This window comes from Mya arenaria, chromosome 1 (genome assembly GCF_026914265.1).
Source record: "Mya arenaria isolate MELC-2E11 chromosome 1, ASM2691426v1".
In the NCBI taxonomy this organism is placed as follows: domain Eukaryota; kingdom Metazoa; phylum Mollusca; class Bivalvia; order Myida; family Myidae; genus Mya; species Mya arenaria.
Window position 1 is genome coordinate 40,284,213 of NC_069122.1, and position 17,457 is coordinate 40,301,669.

The following is a 17,457-nucleotide window of genomic DNA, read 5'->3' on the forward strand; positions in this document are numbered from 1 at the left end:
AATGCATGGAAATAAGTGATAAGAGACTGCTGACAAAAGGTCAGGTTTTCATATTCATGTTTAAATGCTGCCTATATTTAGCCTTTGCTAAAAGCCTGAAAAACCCTGATAAGTAAGTTTCTGTTTTAGCTGATATCTGTTTAAGCTGAAATCTGAGTAAGCTGATATAATTATGTGTTAGCTGAAATCTGTGTAGGCTGATATCTGTGTAAGCTGGTATCTGTGTAGGCTGATATCTGTGTAAGCTAATATCTGTGTAAGATGATATCTGTGTAAGCTGATATCTTCGTAAGCTGATATTAGTGTAACCTGATATCGGTGTTAGCTGACATCTGTGTAAGCTGACAGTGTAAGCTGACATCTGTGTAAGCTGACATCTATGTAAACTGACATCTGTGTAAGCTAATATCTGTGTAGGCTGTCATGAAACTTATAAATAAAGGAGAACTATAATTGACAGTATTTTTTCACAGGTTAGTTGCAGGAAAACCAGGGTTGACAGCTAATCTATCTGGACCAACACAGCAAGCAGGGCCAAGCCTTAGACTGCGTGGTGTAAGTCTGGGGGCCATTTCAATAAAGGATTTTAGTCCTTCAATTATCATAAATCTTTATCAATGCACATATGGCAATACATCGTTCATGTTTTTTTTTAATTCCTCATTTTCATGTTCAAATTCATTGTTGGCTTAAGTTCATTTCACACAAATACATAGCAAAATAATGGAACTATGGCACTAAGGTTATTTCAGTTTATGACTAAAATCGACATGGAACTTTATTGAAACATTTTGGATTAATGCTTATTTGAGTATACTGATAAATATAGTTTTTAAATTTTTCGATTATACTGATACAGTTTAGTTTATAACATTATCTCACTTTATTTTAGGTATCTTCAGATTTTAACAATAGGGCTGCAGCTCCCTTTCAAAAGCCACACCCAATACCAGAGGCTAGCCAGTCAGAGCCCTCCAAAAGTACCACTGACCAATCAGAAACTCCAATGTCAATATCTTCCACCAGCCAATCAGAAACAGTCTCTAGTGACACTGGCCAATCAGATAGTGACATGGTTAGCAGATATCATTTGAACCAAGAACAGAGGAAGTATAAAGAGAGATTTGAACACAAGAAATATGAAGAGGCTAAAAAGCAGGCCATCATGGACAAACGCCGACAAAAAGAGGTAGATGATCAATGAAAAATTGTAGGGCATATTGACAATAGCCAAGTGGTAAGCTCATTTCTGTCTGGGTCAGAAGGTCTGTGCTGTGATGCCCACTCGAAGCTTTGTCAATAATTAGTACTGGTTATCAAACAGGAACGATAAATGGTTCTTGAACTGGTTTATATATATATTTACATGGATTTTGGCAGATTTTTAAACTGTATAAAATGGTTTCATGTTCGTTGCTATGAAAGCTCTACTGCCTATGATATATTAATATATTATATTGTATGTATATACATATATATATATATATATATATATATATATATATATATGTATATGAATCTTAGCATTAAGAAATGTTGATAGACACATAAGCCCAATGGGTTGATCGTTCAGAACTTTGTTAATGTCAACAGCATTGTTAACGGGATCTTTGTTAAGTTTTAAATGGTGAACTATTTAATGGTGTGCTCATATATTATAATCAAACAAACAGAGCAGAAACAGTTGTCCCAGTATAAGGAGAACTGAAGATAAAAAATGTATTAGTGGAATTTTCAGAGTAATAAATATTTGAAAGTTAACAATGATCACGTTCAACGTTGTTAACATTATCAATTTTTTTAACCATCGGATAAATAGTGTAAATATGCAGATTATTATTGTAGGCCCATGCGAGAGCATTAAACGAGATTGCGGGAGACCGGGAAAAGAAGCGACTTATGCATGCCCCTGTCCACACAGAGGAAATGAAAGCCTCTGCCGACACTGAACAACCCAGCGTTGCTACAGTGCCGATACCAGAAACGACAGCCAGTTCTACATGTCTGCTTCAGGTGGTAGATCTTGATCATAACATAGGTTTTAGTTTTAGGGTACATACAGGGTTTTTATTAACTAATATTTGGTTAGGAATGGGAACACAATTGATACATGTATGCTGCTTAAATCACCTAAAATTAACTTCTTTTTTTCTATTATAGTCTGTAATAAAGAATATATTGAATCAAAGTTTACATAGTTGTTTGTCCAGGATTATAATCCATGAAAGTAGGAAATCTCTCCATTTGTTTAAGTTATGATTATTTATGTTGGGAAAGTTTGGCTTCATATCAATTAGGTTACTTGTACCAATAAATGGGAATGAATGATGAACACAGGGATGTCAATTTTCCTCTTTTTCAGCTGATTTTCTCTTTTTTGGCCACAAAACGGAAAAATTAAAAATTGTTGCCTTCTATCTTGATCTATACAAAAAAAATAAAAATGTATTGAGTGTGATGGGGATACGCCTATTTAGTACTGATTTCCTCTTTTTTTGACAAATTTAAGTTGGCATCCCTGTTAACTGCTCTTCCTCTGACACATGCCCTTTGAAAACAACATTTTATGAGGATTGCCCACTTTTCTCCTCTGTTCGCTGTCTAAAAGTTGTGATTACTTATGTCAGGGTTGTTTGGTGTCGTAACAATTTGGTTACCGGTACTTGTAACAATAAATGATAATAAATGATTAACTGCTGTTGTTATAATACCCCACGTGGTCTTTTTAAACCACATTTTATAAGGATTGTCTTCTTTTTCTTCCTGTTCGTAGATACGATTACCAGATGGCAGATCGATGAGACATTCATTCAGCCCTACAGATTCGCTAGAGACAGCATGGCAGTTTGCTGCAGGCCAGAACTATGCAATAAATAACTTCTCTTTCATGCAGGTCTGTTGTTGTTGTTGTTGTGATCGAAACTTGTGTAAAGCCTAATTTACTCCAGTTTATATCATAAATGGTGTTGTCATCATGAAATAACGCCTGCAAGAGCCGTGTCCCTACCTCTAAGGTCAAGAGCACAATTAGGTGTTTATTCACAATGGAGTGCTGCATATAAGGACATTGTCCGGGCTGTAACTTTCCCTTGTATGGACATATTTTAAAGTAACTTGCCACATGTGTTCCACATACCAAGACGACATGTCGCGTGCAAGACCCTTGTCCGTACCTCTAAGGTCAAGGTCACACTTAGGTGTTTATTCACAATGGAATGCTGCATATATGGACAGAGAGTAAAGTTTGTCGTGTCCGGGCTGTAACTTTTTCTTGTATTGACAGATTTTAAAATAACTTGCCACATGTGTTTGACATATCAAGATGACGTGTCGCGTGCAACACCCATGTCCCTACCTCTAAGGTGAAAGATACACTTAGTGTTTATTCACAATGGAATGCTGAATATAAGGTCATAAGAGTGTAGGTTGTCAAATATTGGTGGTATTTTTTATGTTCAGAGGCAATTTAAAATAACTTGCCATATGTATTTGACATGTAAAGGCAAGATTAATTTTTCATGTACTGACCTTGTTCATTGGTCAATGTCACATTCGGGGGCATTCATCACATACTGTGACAGCTTTTGTTATCAATTTAGGGAACTTCTCTTTTAATACATTTCATATTGAACGACCACTAATGTTCTATTCTAATGTTATATCCTCTCTTTATCTATCATTGCATCTTTCATAAATTTTCATTTGTACTATAATCTAAGTTAAAAAACTATATAAATATTGAGTTAATAGTGAAACTATGAGCTTATTTGACTTAAGTTTGACCTTTTAATAAAATAAATACTGAATGCAGCTACATTACATATTTTACCATTGAGGATTACTTAAAAAACATTTTTATAATTGAAAATGCTTTTTATTGGACTATGTTTAACAAATGGAAACAAGGCTGACAAGCAAAATACATACCTATACTTACAGAAAATGCTCACAAAATAACAGTTCGTGTTATAATGATGACCTTAATTCTGACCTTAAATCAATGCCTTTTAATCTGGCCTTTAATAAGGCCCTAAAATCTGACCTTGAATCAAGGCTCTTAAACTGACCTTAAATCTGACCTTGAACCATGACATTATCTCTGATCTTGAATCATGTTTCCATTTCAGCCATTTCCCCGCCGTGAGTTTACCATTGAGGAGATGTCACGCACGCTGGCCGATCTGGGACTTACACCCACAGGATCTCTTGTTATACAGAAACGACAGATTCATTCCCGTTTGTAGAATATACTTCATGGATTTTGGTGTAATTTTGTCAGGCAAATATTGCTTGCAATATATTGTCCTCTTCTGCACCTTTAATTTCATAGATACAAAAATAGATATCACTAGGTGTAATGTTGTAGGGATTTTTCACCTTCATCATCATAATTTAAGCTATTTCCCAATTTTTCTCCATGCTTTGAAAATAAAGGCATTTTAGTTGCTAAACTTGATGGTTGGTAAAACACAGAATAAGTTACCCTCCTGCTTTTGAGAAATTAAACTAATGCTTCTGGCCTCAATATCACAAAAAAATACTAAAGTCAAATCTTAATGTCAGTCTAAACTCATTTTGCGACATAACATCAGATGTTATTCAAAATCTTAAGTTTATTATTCCAGAGCCGACAGAATCATCACAAGAACAGCATGCCACGCCTGAACCCATGGAGACAGGCTCTGTCCAACATATCCCCTCCCCCAGTCACCACCAGCCCTCACATGACCACTTGCCCAAAGCCCCTCGGGCTCACGCTGCTCCTAGGGGCTACCGCTGGGGTCATGGTACTGCGTTAGACACTGATGAACAGCCAACAAGTGAGTTATTTTATGTCTGGGAACCTTTAACTAAGCAAGGTGCGAAAGTGGTCTAGTATTCCACCTCTCACCCAAGAGGTTGTGGGTTCAATCCCTACCAGGGTGATAGTGGTCTAGTGGTATACTTGTCAGTCACACCCCCAAGAGGTTTTGGGTTCAATCCCTACCAGGGTGATAGTGGTCTAGTGGTATACTTGTCAGTCTCTCCCCCAAGAGGTTGTGGGTTCAATCCCTACCAGGGTGATAGTGGTCTAGTGGTATACTTGTCCGTCTTTTGCCTAAGAGGTTGTGGGTTCAATCCCTACTGGGGCCATAGTGGTATAGATGTCCACCTCTGAGTCTCACCCACGAGGTTGTGGGCTTAATCCCTACTGGGGCCATAGTGGAATAGTTGACAGCCTGTCACTCAAGAGGTTGTGGGTTCAATCCCTACCAGGGTGATAATTGTCTAGTGGTATACTTGTCAGTCTCACCCCCAAGAGGTTGTGGGTTCAATCCCTTCCAGGGTGAAAGTGGTCTAGTGGTAAAGTTGTCCACCTCTCACCCATGAGGTTGTGAATTCAATACCTACCGGGGTGATAGTGGACTAGTAGTATAGTTGTCTGCCTCTCACCCAAGAGGTTGTTTGTTCAGTACCCTTTACAAATGGCCTCACAAATAGGACACAGTACTGGATTCTGCCTTGAAACAAACTTAAAAGTAATTGTGTAAGCTATTAGCTTTCAACACAATTAGGTTAAAATAAATTAGTATAACTTAAGGACATTAAACCATGTCTAATAAGGTATCCCAAAGCATAATTATGTGAACAGTCAATTTCTTGTGATGCCATGTTATTTCGGTGTCATTTGAAAGGGTTTTATATACAGGAAAAGGACCTGTACTTTAAGACATACTTAAAAAAATAGGGGGGAGGGGGGGGGGGCGTCTTTTTTCGCTAATTTGGACCCCACAAGGGAAAATTTGCTTCTGTAGGGGGGTGGCATAATTTAAATATGCCCCCCCCCCCCCCCCCCCGGTGGTTATATGTTTAATTGGAATAGCCCTTAGTATAAAATGTAACTTTGGTAATTTATTTGACATATATATATCAGCAAGCATTATACCTGTTCAAATGATGCCAAAATACATGGGGTTACCAGACATCAAATTTAAACATTGGTCAATCCAGTAATTGGAAAACATAACTTATTTCAAAGTCAGATGCCTCAATGGACTGGACATTTGCTTCGGAGTGAATTTGAATTGATTCTGTTAACCAAGGCTTAAAAATGACTTTTTAAAAAAAATACATCATGTGACCAAAGAATGGAATCATGTCAACCTGAAATGTAATTATGTGATATAAGAATGTAATAATGTGACCCTGGAATGTAAACATTTGGCACTAGAATGCATCATGTGACCCTCTTATTTAATCATGTGACCTTTGAATGCAATCATGAGATTCTCTTATTTGATCATGTGACCTAAAAGTGCAATCATGTGACCCTCTAATTTGATTATGTGAATGCAATATTGTGACCCTAAAATTTAACCATATGACTTTAGGATGCAATCATGTGATTCTCTAATTTAATTATGTGATCTTAGAATGCAATAATGTGATCCTATATTTTAATCATATGACCTTAGAATGCCATCATGTGACTCTAAAATTTAATCATGTGACCTAAGAATGCAATCATGTGACCGTATAATTTAATCGTATGACCCTAGAATGTAATCATTTGACCCTATAATTTAATCATGTGACCTTAGAATGTAATCATTTGACCCTATAATTTAATCATGTGACCTTAGAATGCAATCATGTGGCCCTTTAATTTAATCATGTGACCTTAGAAACCAATCATTTTAACCTAGAATGTAATCATGTGACCCTAGCATGTAGTCATTTGACCTTAGAATGTAATCATATGACCTTAAAATGTAGTCATGTGACCCTTGAATGTAATCTTGGACCCTAATAAGAAACCATGTGACCGATGGCCTTAATGTTTTCTTGTGGCCCTTGGTTTAGTCATGTGACGTGATGATATAATTAAGTGTCTCCAGATTATAGAATGTCTGAACATGTTGTGTTTTAGGCGCCATGGAGATGGGAGGGAGAGATGAGAGAGAGAACGATGGCCAACCAGAGGGAGAAGAAATGTTGGAAGAACACGGTCACGGAATGCCCCCTCCCGCAGGGCTTGGCTTTGGTGGTCACATGGGTCATGACATACCACCCCCCCCACCTGGTGTTATGGGTAAGATTACCTGATTTATCCAAATAGTCTCTTGACTCTTTAAAGATGAACTCTTACTGTGTCTCTCAAATAAGATTTACTTCAATTAATAATATTGTTATAATATTCCAAAAAGGATGTATAAATGCTGAAAACGATGCTTCTTATAAAGGATACCAAGTAGAATTTGAAAGAAATTAACATAGAACACGATAATTCTACCTTATAAATCTATAGTAGATCACAGTAAATCTTTGAGCATTCGGCAATCATTTAATAATTTTGTGCTTTCTGCTGTTAAATACACGGTTACAATCTTGTGATCAGTAATTAGTATTTTCCATAAATGCATTATATGATAAGCAGTTAAAGGTTTATCAGTTAAAAATTATGTTTGTTATACATAATTTTATGTATTAATTGAATTTGAATAAGAGTGTCACCTTAAGAAAAGTAATTAAAATTTCTCATATGCCAGTCCTTATACTTTCCTTTTGGATAAGCAAGATCCTACATTTGGACATAACAACTTGTCTTGAAGATTGTAATATGTATGCTCTCTAATGTGAGATCTGGAGTTTGGCTGATAAGCCCTGGCAAACTTTTTTCCAGTGCAGATCTTATGAGCTTGTACCATTTCCTCAGCTGATTAATAAAAATCAAGTGTCATTTGTTAGCAATTAGTTGATGAATCTGATAAATTAAGCCTTGAATAGCAAAGATACTAGATAAATTAAATGAACATAGAAAAAAATCTATTTCGATAAAACTACTGAAATTTAAGTCTCTTGTGACTTTCAGTCACTTCATTTATGATGTTTTTCACCTTGTATAGGAGCCATGGATGAGATGTTAGGAGGGCTAGGAGTCGGGGCAAACAATCAGGCATTCGGTGGCACAGGACAGAGGCTAGTTGCTGAGGGGCATCAAGGATTTCGAACAGACTTTCATGACAGGCCAGCTCGGGAACTTGCTGGTAGGTTGTTTAAAAATGTCTTAGATTTTTTTCCAAGGGAGTTGGGTAAACCAACTGGCGTTTGCACAGAGGCTCGTTTCCCAGGGGCATCAAAGTTTCCAAAGCGACTCACCACAAGCCTGCAGCAGAATTGACAGGTAACTTCTCAAAATAGTCAATGACAAATTTTAATTGGTGTCCAATCAAGAATTTGTCCAATTATCAACAAATTTGGTCAGAATGTACACATCTTCAAAATCTCGGACAAGTTCTATAACTAGCATATTCCCTAAGTCACAGAAGAGTTATCGCCCTTTAATTATTAAAATACCTGTCTTGTCTGATTAATAAATTAAGAAGCCTTTGTTTGTTTATCACCAAATGTGGTCAGAAGGTGAATGGGCAGTATATCTTATTCAGGTTTGATAACCAGCCGTGTCGCCTTAGTAACTACAGATATATGATTCTTGAAGTGGTTAAAAAAACTGTATTTACAGTGTCCTGTCTCTAAATTTGATTAAACGTTTATCCAGTTATCACCAAACTTGGTGTCTTAAAAATACCATGGGCATATTTTGTGACAGCTGGCCCCCTCGTTTTTATGATTAATGAAGGTTGATGCGATTTCAAATCCAAAACTTAACGTAACATGTTATTGACGTGTAATTGATCATGATTAATTCTGAGGCTTCCTGCAAACTTGTGACTCATAGGAATGTCTGTATAATTCAAATGTGCTTGATAACGATGCAGAAATGAAAATATTACTTGAACATCAACAATCAGGACTTCTTTTCCTATCTGAAAAATATAATATTTTGTCCCCAGCTTGGAAAACATTTTATCAGGAAGTGTGCTGGTAACTTTTTCTTGCAGTTGAGAGAGCCCAAGCAAGACAGGCAGCCCCTCCACCTGCAGCCCTGGGGCCACAACAGGGACCTAGTTCTGGGCCCTTGGGACCCCCATCCCTTTCACAGGTAAACAATAAAGTTCATTGTATTTATAGACCTCATATATGTGCAATTTGAGAGAGCCCAGGTTGGACAAGCATCCAGACCGCCAACAGCCCAATGGTAACCTTGGGGACCTAGTTCTGAGCCCTCGGGACCCCTACCCCTCTCACAGGTAAACAATAAAGCTTATTGTCTTTATAGACCTCATATTTGTGTTGGTTGAGTGGGACAAATGCCTAGAACACCAGTCCTGCAGCTTAGTGGACCTCCGGTGCCTAGTTTTGGGCCCTCTGGACCTCATATTAGGTTAAGTGAGCTCAGGTGGGACAAGCAGCCAGGCCACCTGCAGCCTGGTGGCCACAACAGGAACCTAGTTCTGGGCATGCATATATTCTAGAACCCAATAAATTGCCATATCATATAAGTTCAACTACAAAAGTAAAACAAGGAACAATTACACTTCAAAGGATCAAATGTAACAATGTAAAAAAGATTCAAGTATTCACTTGGCCATGTTTGATAAAAAGTTTGTTTGGAGGGTATATGCCAGACAAATGAACAATTATTGCCTTATATTAAAACCAGTGATTAAACCAGTCTATGTATCCAGGTCCACAGTCTGGCCCAGATGTGCCTTAAAAATGTGGCTAACAGACTCAATGACCCTCGACACCAACTGCTTAGTCTAGCTGGGATATCCGAGGAAATGGCGCAAATCATCCTCGAGTTTCTGATCAAAGAAAAACTGCTTAAGCCCAAAACTCTGAATGCATTTATTCCTTGGTAAGGTTTAGTTAATCAGCATGGTCTGTTTTAAAATCATTTTGGTAAAATTTCAACTTATCTATTTTGGACACAAAACAAAGATCAGACTTTATGTTTGCAGGGTTGGAAGAAGGTCATACACGTTAAGTATTGACATTTTCACATTTCTATTTTTGCTGTAAATTGTAGTAGACACATCATGATGTGAATCAAGTTTTAAGGGCCTTCCAAAGTGCAAAAGTTGGTAGGGAAGGCCAAAAATTAAAACATTTCAAAAGTTCATGTATTATTTAGTTTTGAGGAATGATCTATTTCGAGATTGAAACATACACTACATACAACATACATTAAAATTTTGTGACATGTTTTGGGATAGTAAGGTATTGACCAAGTTTTACGAAAGAATATTTTATCAGATTTTGGATCACAAAGCATTCACATTTTTTCGGAAAAGTCTGTTGACATTATTACTTTATTTTTGTGTCAAAATGCCTCAGACTACCTAAGTCTAAGATAAAGCAGATATTCAATAAAATAATGAAAAATAGTGGATTAAATTCATTTCCTGGTTACAAAAATGCAAATTTCTTTCTTAAAAAAGCTGCAATCACCACAAAGCCTCAAGACATTATTTATTTGGTGGTACTGACAATTTTGACACAAAAAACATTCATTTTGTATTAAAACATTTCTGGAAACATGTAACGCACTTAAAGGGAACTACAATCTTGATCAAAAACTATTATGTTATTGAACAGATATCTAAACTTAAATAATTTTTCAAATCTATCAAAAAGTAAGTTTTTATTATAATTCATGAATACTTATGAGACAGGAGTGGCTTTCCACCATTTTTTTTTTTTAAAATACATGTTTTACTCAAATGTTTACAAATTTATTTGCAAGCTGAAGCTAACTATTTTTTTTGTTAAGGGGATTCTCTTATCAAAGAGAAAACGATTGTTAAGAAAAAAATGTTGATGTATGTAAGATGAATTATAGAGAAAAATAAACTTTTAAGCAAATTAATTATGACTAATGACCACTTAAAATGGCTGCCTCTTACAAGAAATATCTTAACTTCTATAACTCAGTCAGATTTTAATTGATTTCCAAAACTCTTAGTATTGAATTTAATTTTATTAACTTTTTCATTTTGAAGAACGCTTAAAACCTGCTTCAATCTCCTTTCATTTCAGTTACCTCAGGAAATTGGTACTGGACTGCTATCCTTATGTCACCAACGAGTTGCTGCATTCTGTCAGGTAGTGACAATAACACCAAGTTTTTTTTGTCTGACTTGCGGATTTTTTTCTATAGATCCCACGGGTCCGATTAACGGACCCATTCTCCTAGCAAAATAATGGTTTTGTTCCTAATCTGGAGAAAAAATTTGATTTTTTTTTTTTTTTTTCATGAAAGTCTTTTTACATGTAATGGTTCATTCAACATCCTAAATGAATTGTATGATGCAAAGCTTATACTTTTATTGATATAATTATGATTTTCAGTGCTTCAGCTAGGCCTAAATAGCAGGGGGGAGCACCCTGCTGCCCTTTTTACTCTGCCCCACTGTGCCCTTTTGCTTGACAGAGCTCTCTTTGATGACTATGATCTATATTTAATATTTATTTGATATTTATCAAGTCAATTTTAAGAAATAAGTTTAAAGATCAGAAATATACATGATTTTGGCACTTAAGTTAACAGCTAAAGTATCCATAACAAGGTATTAGTAGTGAAAGTAGTAACAACACATACACAATAAGAATTGACCCTTGCTAGTGCCCCTTTAAGGATCATTCTATGCTCATCAAATGTGCCCTTTCTGTCCTAGCACCCTGCCGTTTTCAGATCCTTGCTTGAGCACTGTAATTTTATAAGTAAAGTTCTGTTCTAAAAATATTAAAATATAATTAAATATTAAAATATAATTTTATAAGTTTGGTTCTGTTAAATAATTATTTATTACATTTATATGGTCAGAAATGTATGTGGTAAGTTTTGTATATAATATATACTGCATACAGATGATGGATCTCAATTCATGTGATTTCAGTCTGCATTATTTAAAGTGATACTTGTATATTAAATTTAAAATCAATACATACACATGTATAAGAAACATAAATTTTGAGTAATAAATCTTTAACTACTTATTATATAATGCATATATGGGACATATTAATTACTGATATCAAGATTGTAACTGTGTATTTAATAGCTGAAAATGTATAAATATTTAATAACTGGTGGGTCCTAAAAGATTTACAGTGATCAACGATAGACTCATAAGGTAGAAATACGGTGTTTCTGCGCTTTTCTGTCAAATTAAACATGGTACCATTCATAAGAACCATTGCTTTTGTTATCTATTCATCCTTTTTAGTAAATTGATACAATTGTATTAATTGTGGTACTGCTTTTTTTGGAGTAAGAATGCAATATTAAAATGAATATTTGTAAAATCTGTTTCCAGGTTACACACAAACCTGAACCATTTAAGCTTGAACGCCTGTCCATTGATCACAGACCAGGGCTTGCAGTGTCTTAATAGTAAGTCTTTCTTTGTCTTTTGATATTAGCTCATTTATGTTACAGTGTACCTTTGAAACACCCAATGTAAAACAATTCAAATATTTTTGATACATATGTATTTTCATGATTATTCTGTTTCCTATATAATAGAGTTACATATATGATTGGTTTAGAACCTTGGAACTTTTGATTCATCTTGGTTTATTTCATGTGGAAGACTTTTACGAAGCCATTATTCATCATATAATCAAAAATAATCTAAGTGGTGCGAACATGTGGCCTCCCCGGCAGATGCGACTAGCAGTGACATGACAGCGATTTCCACCCCAACCATCAATTCAACCAATTTTAATTACCAGGTTTTCACATTTGTGAAACCTGGTTTTTAGAATAACGTTCATCATTGTTCGGGTTGACGGGATCTGGCATCACATATGAAACTGAATAACTTTAGTTAGGGTATACATATCTTGACCTAAGTTGGTATATAGGAAAAATTTAAAGGAGACTTTTAATGGAAATGCGTTTTGGGCCCCTAGGGTTAAGGTCAAAGTCACTATTAATAAAAATTAATAAATAGCAAAACCGTTGTGGCATTTCTTGTTTTATTCTAAAAGATGTAGATAACTAATACAGCTTATTAACCAAACATGTAGATAAATATGATTTCAGTGTTTTCATATTCTTGTATTTCAGCTCTCAAGAAGTTGAAAAGGTTCAATATGAGCAGTTGTCCACAGCTAACCAACAAATGTCTAGCTGTGTTAACAAGTAAGTATCTCCAACTCTAATTACCCTTTAACATCAATGGCTAAACCTGTGGGTCAGTTCTTACATTACATTAATTATATAGACACACAACTCTTGTCAAAAGCTGTATAGTTTTGCGTACGAAATACAGTTTGTAGCCAAACTCATACTTTAAATAAACTTCAAAGGATGTTTCAAATTAATTTATTGATATTTTAATGTAGAGTAAAAAAATGTTTATTGACAGTAATCTGAACATATGTTATTGTCAGAGTGTAAAATAAGTTGTCAATCACTAATTCTTTATTTCTAGGTATGCCCAACTTGGCATGGCTTAACCTGGAGCAGACGGGAGTCACAGACTTGGGCGTAATACAGTTCTTGAAGACCACGCCCATCTCGTTACAACACCTCATACTGAACAGGACAACCATCACGCATGATGTGATTGGAGAACTGCACACTGGGGCCCCACATCTGAGATCTCTGGCCTTGGAAAGTACACAGGTTGGTAGATTATAATTTATATTAAGGAATCCCCTCCACAAAATTTATACACTGGGTTTTAAAACAGGACCACAGCCCTCCACAACAGCCCCCTCTGTAAGGAAGTTATGACACTTGGTTTTAAAACAGACCATGAACCTCCCAACAGGTCCCTCTGTAAGGAAGTTATGACACTGGGTTTTAAAACAGGACCACAGCTCTCCACAACAGGTCCCTCTGTAAGGAAGTTATGACACTGGGTTTTAAAACAGGACCACAGCCCTCCACAACAGGTCCCTCTGTAAGGAAGTTATGACACTGGGTTCTAAAACAGAACCACATCCCTCCACAACAGGTCCCTCTGTAAGGAAGTTATGACACTGGGTTTTAAAACAGAACCACGGCCCTCCACAACAGGTCCCTCTGTAAGGAAGTTATGACACTTGGTTTTAAAACAGACCACGGCCCTCCACAACAGGTCCCTCTGTAAGGAAGTTATGACACTTGGTTTTAAAACAGACCATGAACCTCCCAACAGGTCCCTCTGTAAGGAAGTTATGACACTGGGTTTTAAAACAGGACCACAGCCCTCCACAACAGGTCCCTCTGTAAGGAAGTTATGACACTGGGTTTTAAAACTGGACCACAGCCCTCCACAACAGGTCCCTCTGTAAGGAAGTTATGACACTGGGTTTTAAAACTGGACCACAGCCCTCCACAACAGGTCCCTCTGTAAGGAAGTTATGACACTGGGTTTTAAAACAGGACCACAGCCCTCCACAACAGGTCCCTCTGTAAGGAAGTTATGACACTGGGTTTTAAAACTGGACCACAGCCCTCCACAACAGGTCCCTCTGTAAGGAAGTTATGACACTGGGTTTTAAAACTGGACCACAGCCCTCCACAACAGGTCCCTCTGTAAGGAAGTTATGACACTGGGTTTTAAAACTGGACCACAGCCCTCCACAACAGGTCCCTCTGTAAGGAAGTTATGACACTGGGTTTTAAAACTGGACCACAGCCCTCCACAACAGGTCCCTCTGTAATTAAAGGAAGTTATGACACTGGGTTGTAAAACAGGACCACGGCCCTCCACAACAGGTCCCTCTGTAAGGAAGTTATGACACTGGGTTCTAAAACAGGACCACGGCCCTCCACAACAGGTCCCTCTGTTTGGAAGTTATGACACTGGGTTCTAAAACAGGACCACGGCCCTCCACAACAGGTCCCTCTGTAAGGAAGTTATGACACTGGGTTCTAAAACAGGACCACAGCCCTCCACAACAGATCCCTCTGTAAGGAAGTTATGACACTGGGTTGTAAAACAGGACCACAGCCCTCCACAACAGGTCCCTCTGTAAGGAAGTTATGACACTGGGTTTTAAAACAGGACCACGGCCCTCCACAACAGGTCCCTCTGTAAGGAAGTTATGACACTGGGTTCTAAAACAGGACCACAGCCCTCCACAACAGGTCCCTCTGTAAGGAAGTTATGACACTGGGTTCTAAAACAGGACCACGGCCCTCCACAACAGGTCCCTCTGTAAGGAAGTTATGACACTGGGTTTTAAAACAGGACCACAGCCCTCCACAACAGGTCCCTCTGTAAGGAAGTTATGACACTGGGTTTTAAAACAGGACCACAGCCCTCCACAACAGGTTACTCTGTAAGGAAGTTATGACACTGGGTTTTAAAACAGGACCACAGCCCTCCACAACAGGTCCCTCTGTAAGGAAGTTATGACACTGGGTTTTAAAACTGGACCACAGCCCTCCACAACAGGTCCCTCTGTAAGGAAGTTATGACACTGGGTTTTAAAACAGGACCACAGCCCTCCACAACAGGTCCCTCTGTAAGGAAGTTATGACACTGGGTTTTAAAACAGGACCACAGCCCTCCACAACAGGTCCCTCTGTAAGGAAGTTATGACACTGGGTTTTAAAACAGGACCACAGCCCTCCACAACAGGTTACTCTGTAAGGAAGTTATGACACTGGGTTTTAAAACAGGACCACAGCCCTCCACAACAGGTTACTCTGTAAGGAAGTTATGACACTGGGTTTTAAAACAGGACCACAGCCCTCCACAACAGGTTACTCTGTAAGGAAGTTATGACACTGGGTTTTAAAACAGGACCACAGCCCTCCACAACAGGTCCCTCTGTAAGGAAGTTATGACACTGGGTTCTAAAACAGGACCACAGCCCTCCACAACAGGTCCCTCTGTAAGGAAGTTATGACACTGGGTTCTAAAACAGGACCACAGCCCTCCACAACAGGTCCCTCTGTAAGGAAGTTATGACACTGGGTTCTAAAACAGGACCACAGCCCTCCACAACAGCCCTCTCTGTTTGAAAGTTATGACACTGGGTTTTAAAACTGGACCACAGCCCTCCACAACAGGTCCCTCTGTAAGGAAGTTATGACACTGGGTTCTAAAACTGGACCACAGCCCTCCACAACAGGTTACTCTGTAAGGAAGTTATGACACTTGGTTTTAAAACTGGACCACAGCCCTCCACAACAGGTCCCTCTGTAAGGAAGTTATGACACTGGGTTTTAAAACTGGACCACAGCCCTCCACAACAGGTCTCTCTGTAAGGAAGTTATGACACTGGGTTTTAAAACAGGACCACAGCCCTCCACAACAGCCCTCTCTGTTTGGAAGTTATGACACTGGGTTTTAAAACAGGACCACAGCCCTCCACAACAGGTCCCTCTGTAAGGAAGTTATGACACTGGGTTCTAAAACAGGACCACGGCCCTCCACAACAGGTCCCTCTGTAAGGAAGTTATGACACTGGGTTTTAAAACTGGACCACAGCCCTCCACAACAGGTTGCTCTGTAAGGAAGTTATGACACTGGGTTCTAAAACAGGACCACAGCCCTCCACAACAGGTCCCTCTGTAAGGAAGTTATGACACTGGGTTCTAAAACAGGACCACAGCCCTCCACAACAGGTTGCTCTGTAAGGAAGTTATGACACTGGGTTCTAAAACAGGACCACAGCCCTCCACAACAGGTCCCTCTGTAAGGAAGTTATGACACTGGGTTCTAAAACAGGACCACAGCCCTCCACAACAGGTCCCTCTGTAAGGAAGTTATGACACTGGGTTTTAAAACTGGACCACAGCCCTCCACAACAGGTCCCTCTGTAAGGAAGTTATGACACTGGGTTTTAAAACTGGACCACAGCCCTCCACAACAGGTCCCTCTGTAAGGAAGTTATGACACTGGGTTTTAAAACTGGACCACAGCCCTCCACAACAGGTTGCTCTGTAAGGAAGTTATGACACTGGGTTTTAAAACTGGACCACAGCCCTCCACAACAGGTTGCTCTGTAAGGAAGTTATGACACTGGGTTTTAAAACTGGACCACAGCCCTCCACAACAGGTCCCTCTGTAAGGAAGTTATGACACTGGGTTTTAAAACTGGACCACAGCCCTCCACAACAGGTCCCTCTGTAAGGAAGTTATGACACTGGGTTTTAAAACAGGACCACAGCCCTCCACAACAGGTCCCTCTGTAAGGAAGTTATGACACTGGGTTTTAAAACTGGACCACAGCCCTCCACAACAGGTTACTCTGTAAGGAAGTTATGACACTGGGTTTTAAAACTGGACCACAGCCCTCCACAACAGGTTGCTCTGTAAGGAAGTTATGACACTGGGTTCTAAAACTGGACCACAGCCCTCCACAACAGGTCCCTCTGTAAGGAAGTTATGACACTGGGTTTTAAAACAGGACCACGGCCCTCCACAACAGGTTGCTCTGTAAGGAAGTTATGACACTGGGTTTTAAAACAGGACCACAGCCCTCCACAACAGGTCCCTCTGTAAGGAAGTTATGACACTGGGTTTTAAAACTGGACCACAGCCCTCCACAACAGGTCCCTTTGTAAGGAAGTTATGACACTGGGTTTTAAAACTGGACCACAGCCCTCCACAACAGGTCGCT

General features: G+C 38.4%; 1 protein-coding gene across 1 annotated transcript in view; it reads left to right on the forward strand.

Annotated features, from left to right (window-relative positions):
* The window catches only part of LOC128234963 (uncharacterized), a 37,688-nt gene that overhangs the window by 2,344 nt on the left and 17,887 nt on the right, over window positions 1-17,457 (forward strand). Inside the window, exons 3-16 of the mRNA XM_052949612.1 lie at window positions 474-555; window positions 893-1,189; window positions 1,846-2,013; window positions 2,774-2,893; window positions 4,128-4,236; window positions 4,626-4,820; window positions 6,911-7,072; window positions 7,887-8,027; window positions 8,883-8,983; window positions 9,570-9,742; window positions 10,924-10,989; window positions 12,204-12,280; window positions 12,959-13,033; window positions 13,326-13,519. Of these exons, the coding sequence (XP_052805572.1) occupies window positions 474-555; window positions 893-1,189; window positions 1,846-2,013; window positions 2,774-2,893; window positions 4,128-4,236; window positions 4,626-4,820; window positions 6,911-7,072; window positions 7,887-8,027; window positions 8,883-8,983; window positions 9,570-9,742; window positions 10,924-10,989; window positions 12,204-12,280; window positions 12,959-13,033; window positions 13,326-13,519 (1,960 nt within the window). The remainder of the gene's footprint in view (window positions 1-473; window positions 556-892; window positions 1,190-1,845; window positions 2,014-2,773; window positions 2,894-4,127; window positions 4,237-4,625; window positions 4,821-6,910; window positions 7,073-7,886; window positions 8,028-8,882; window positions 8,984-9,569; window positions 9,743-10,923; window positions 10,990-12,203; window positions 12,281-12,958; window positions 13,034-13,325; window positions 13,520-17,457) is intronic.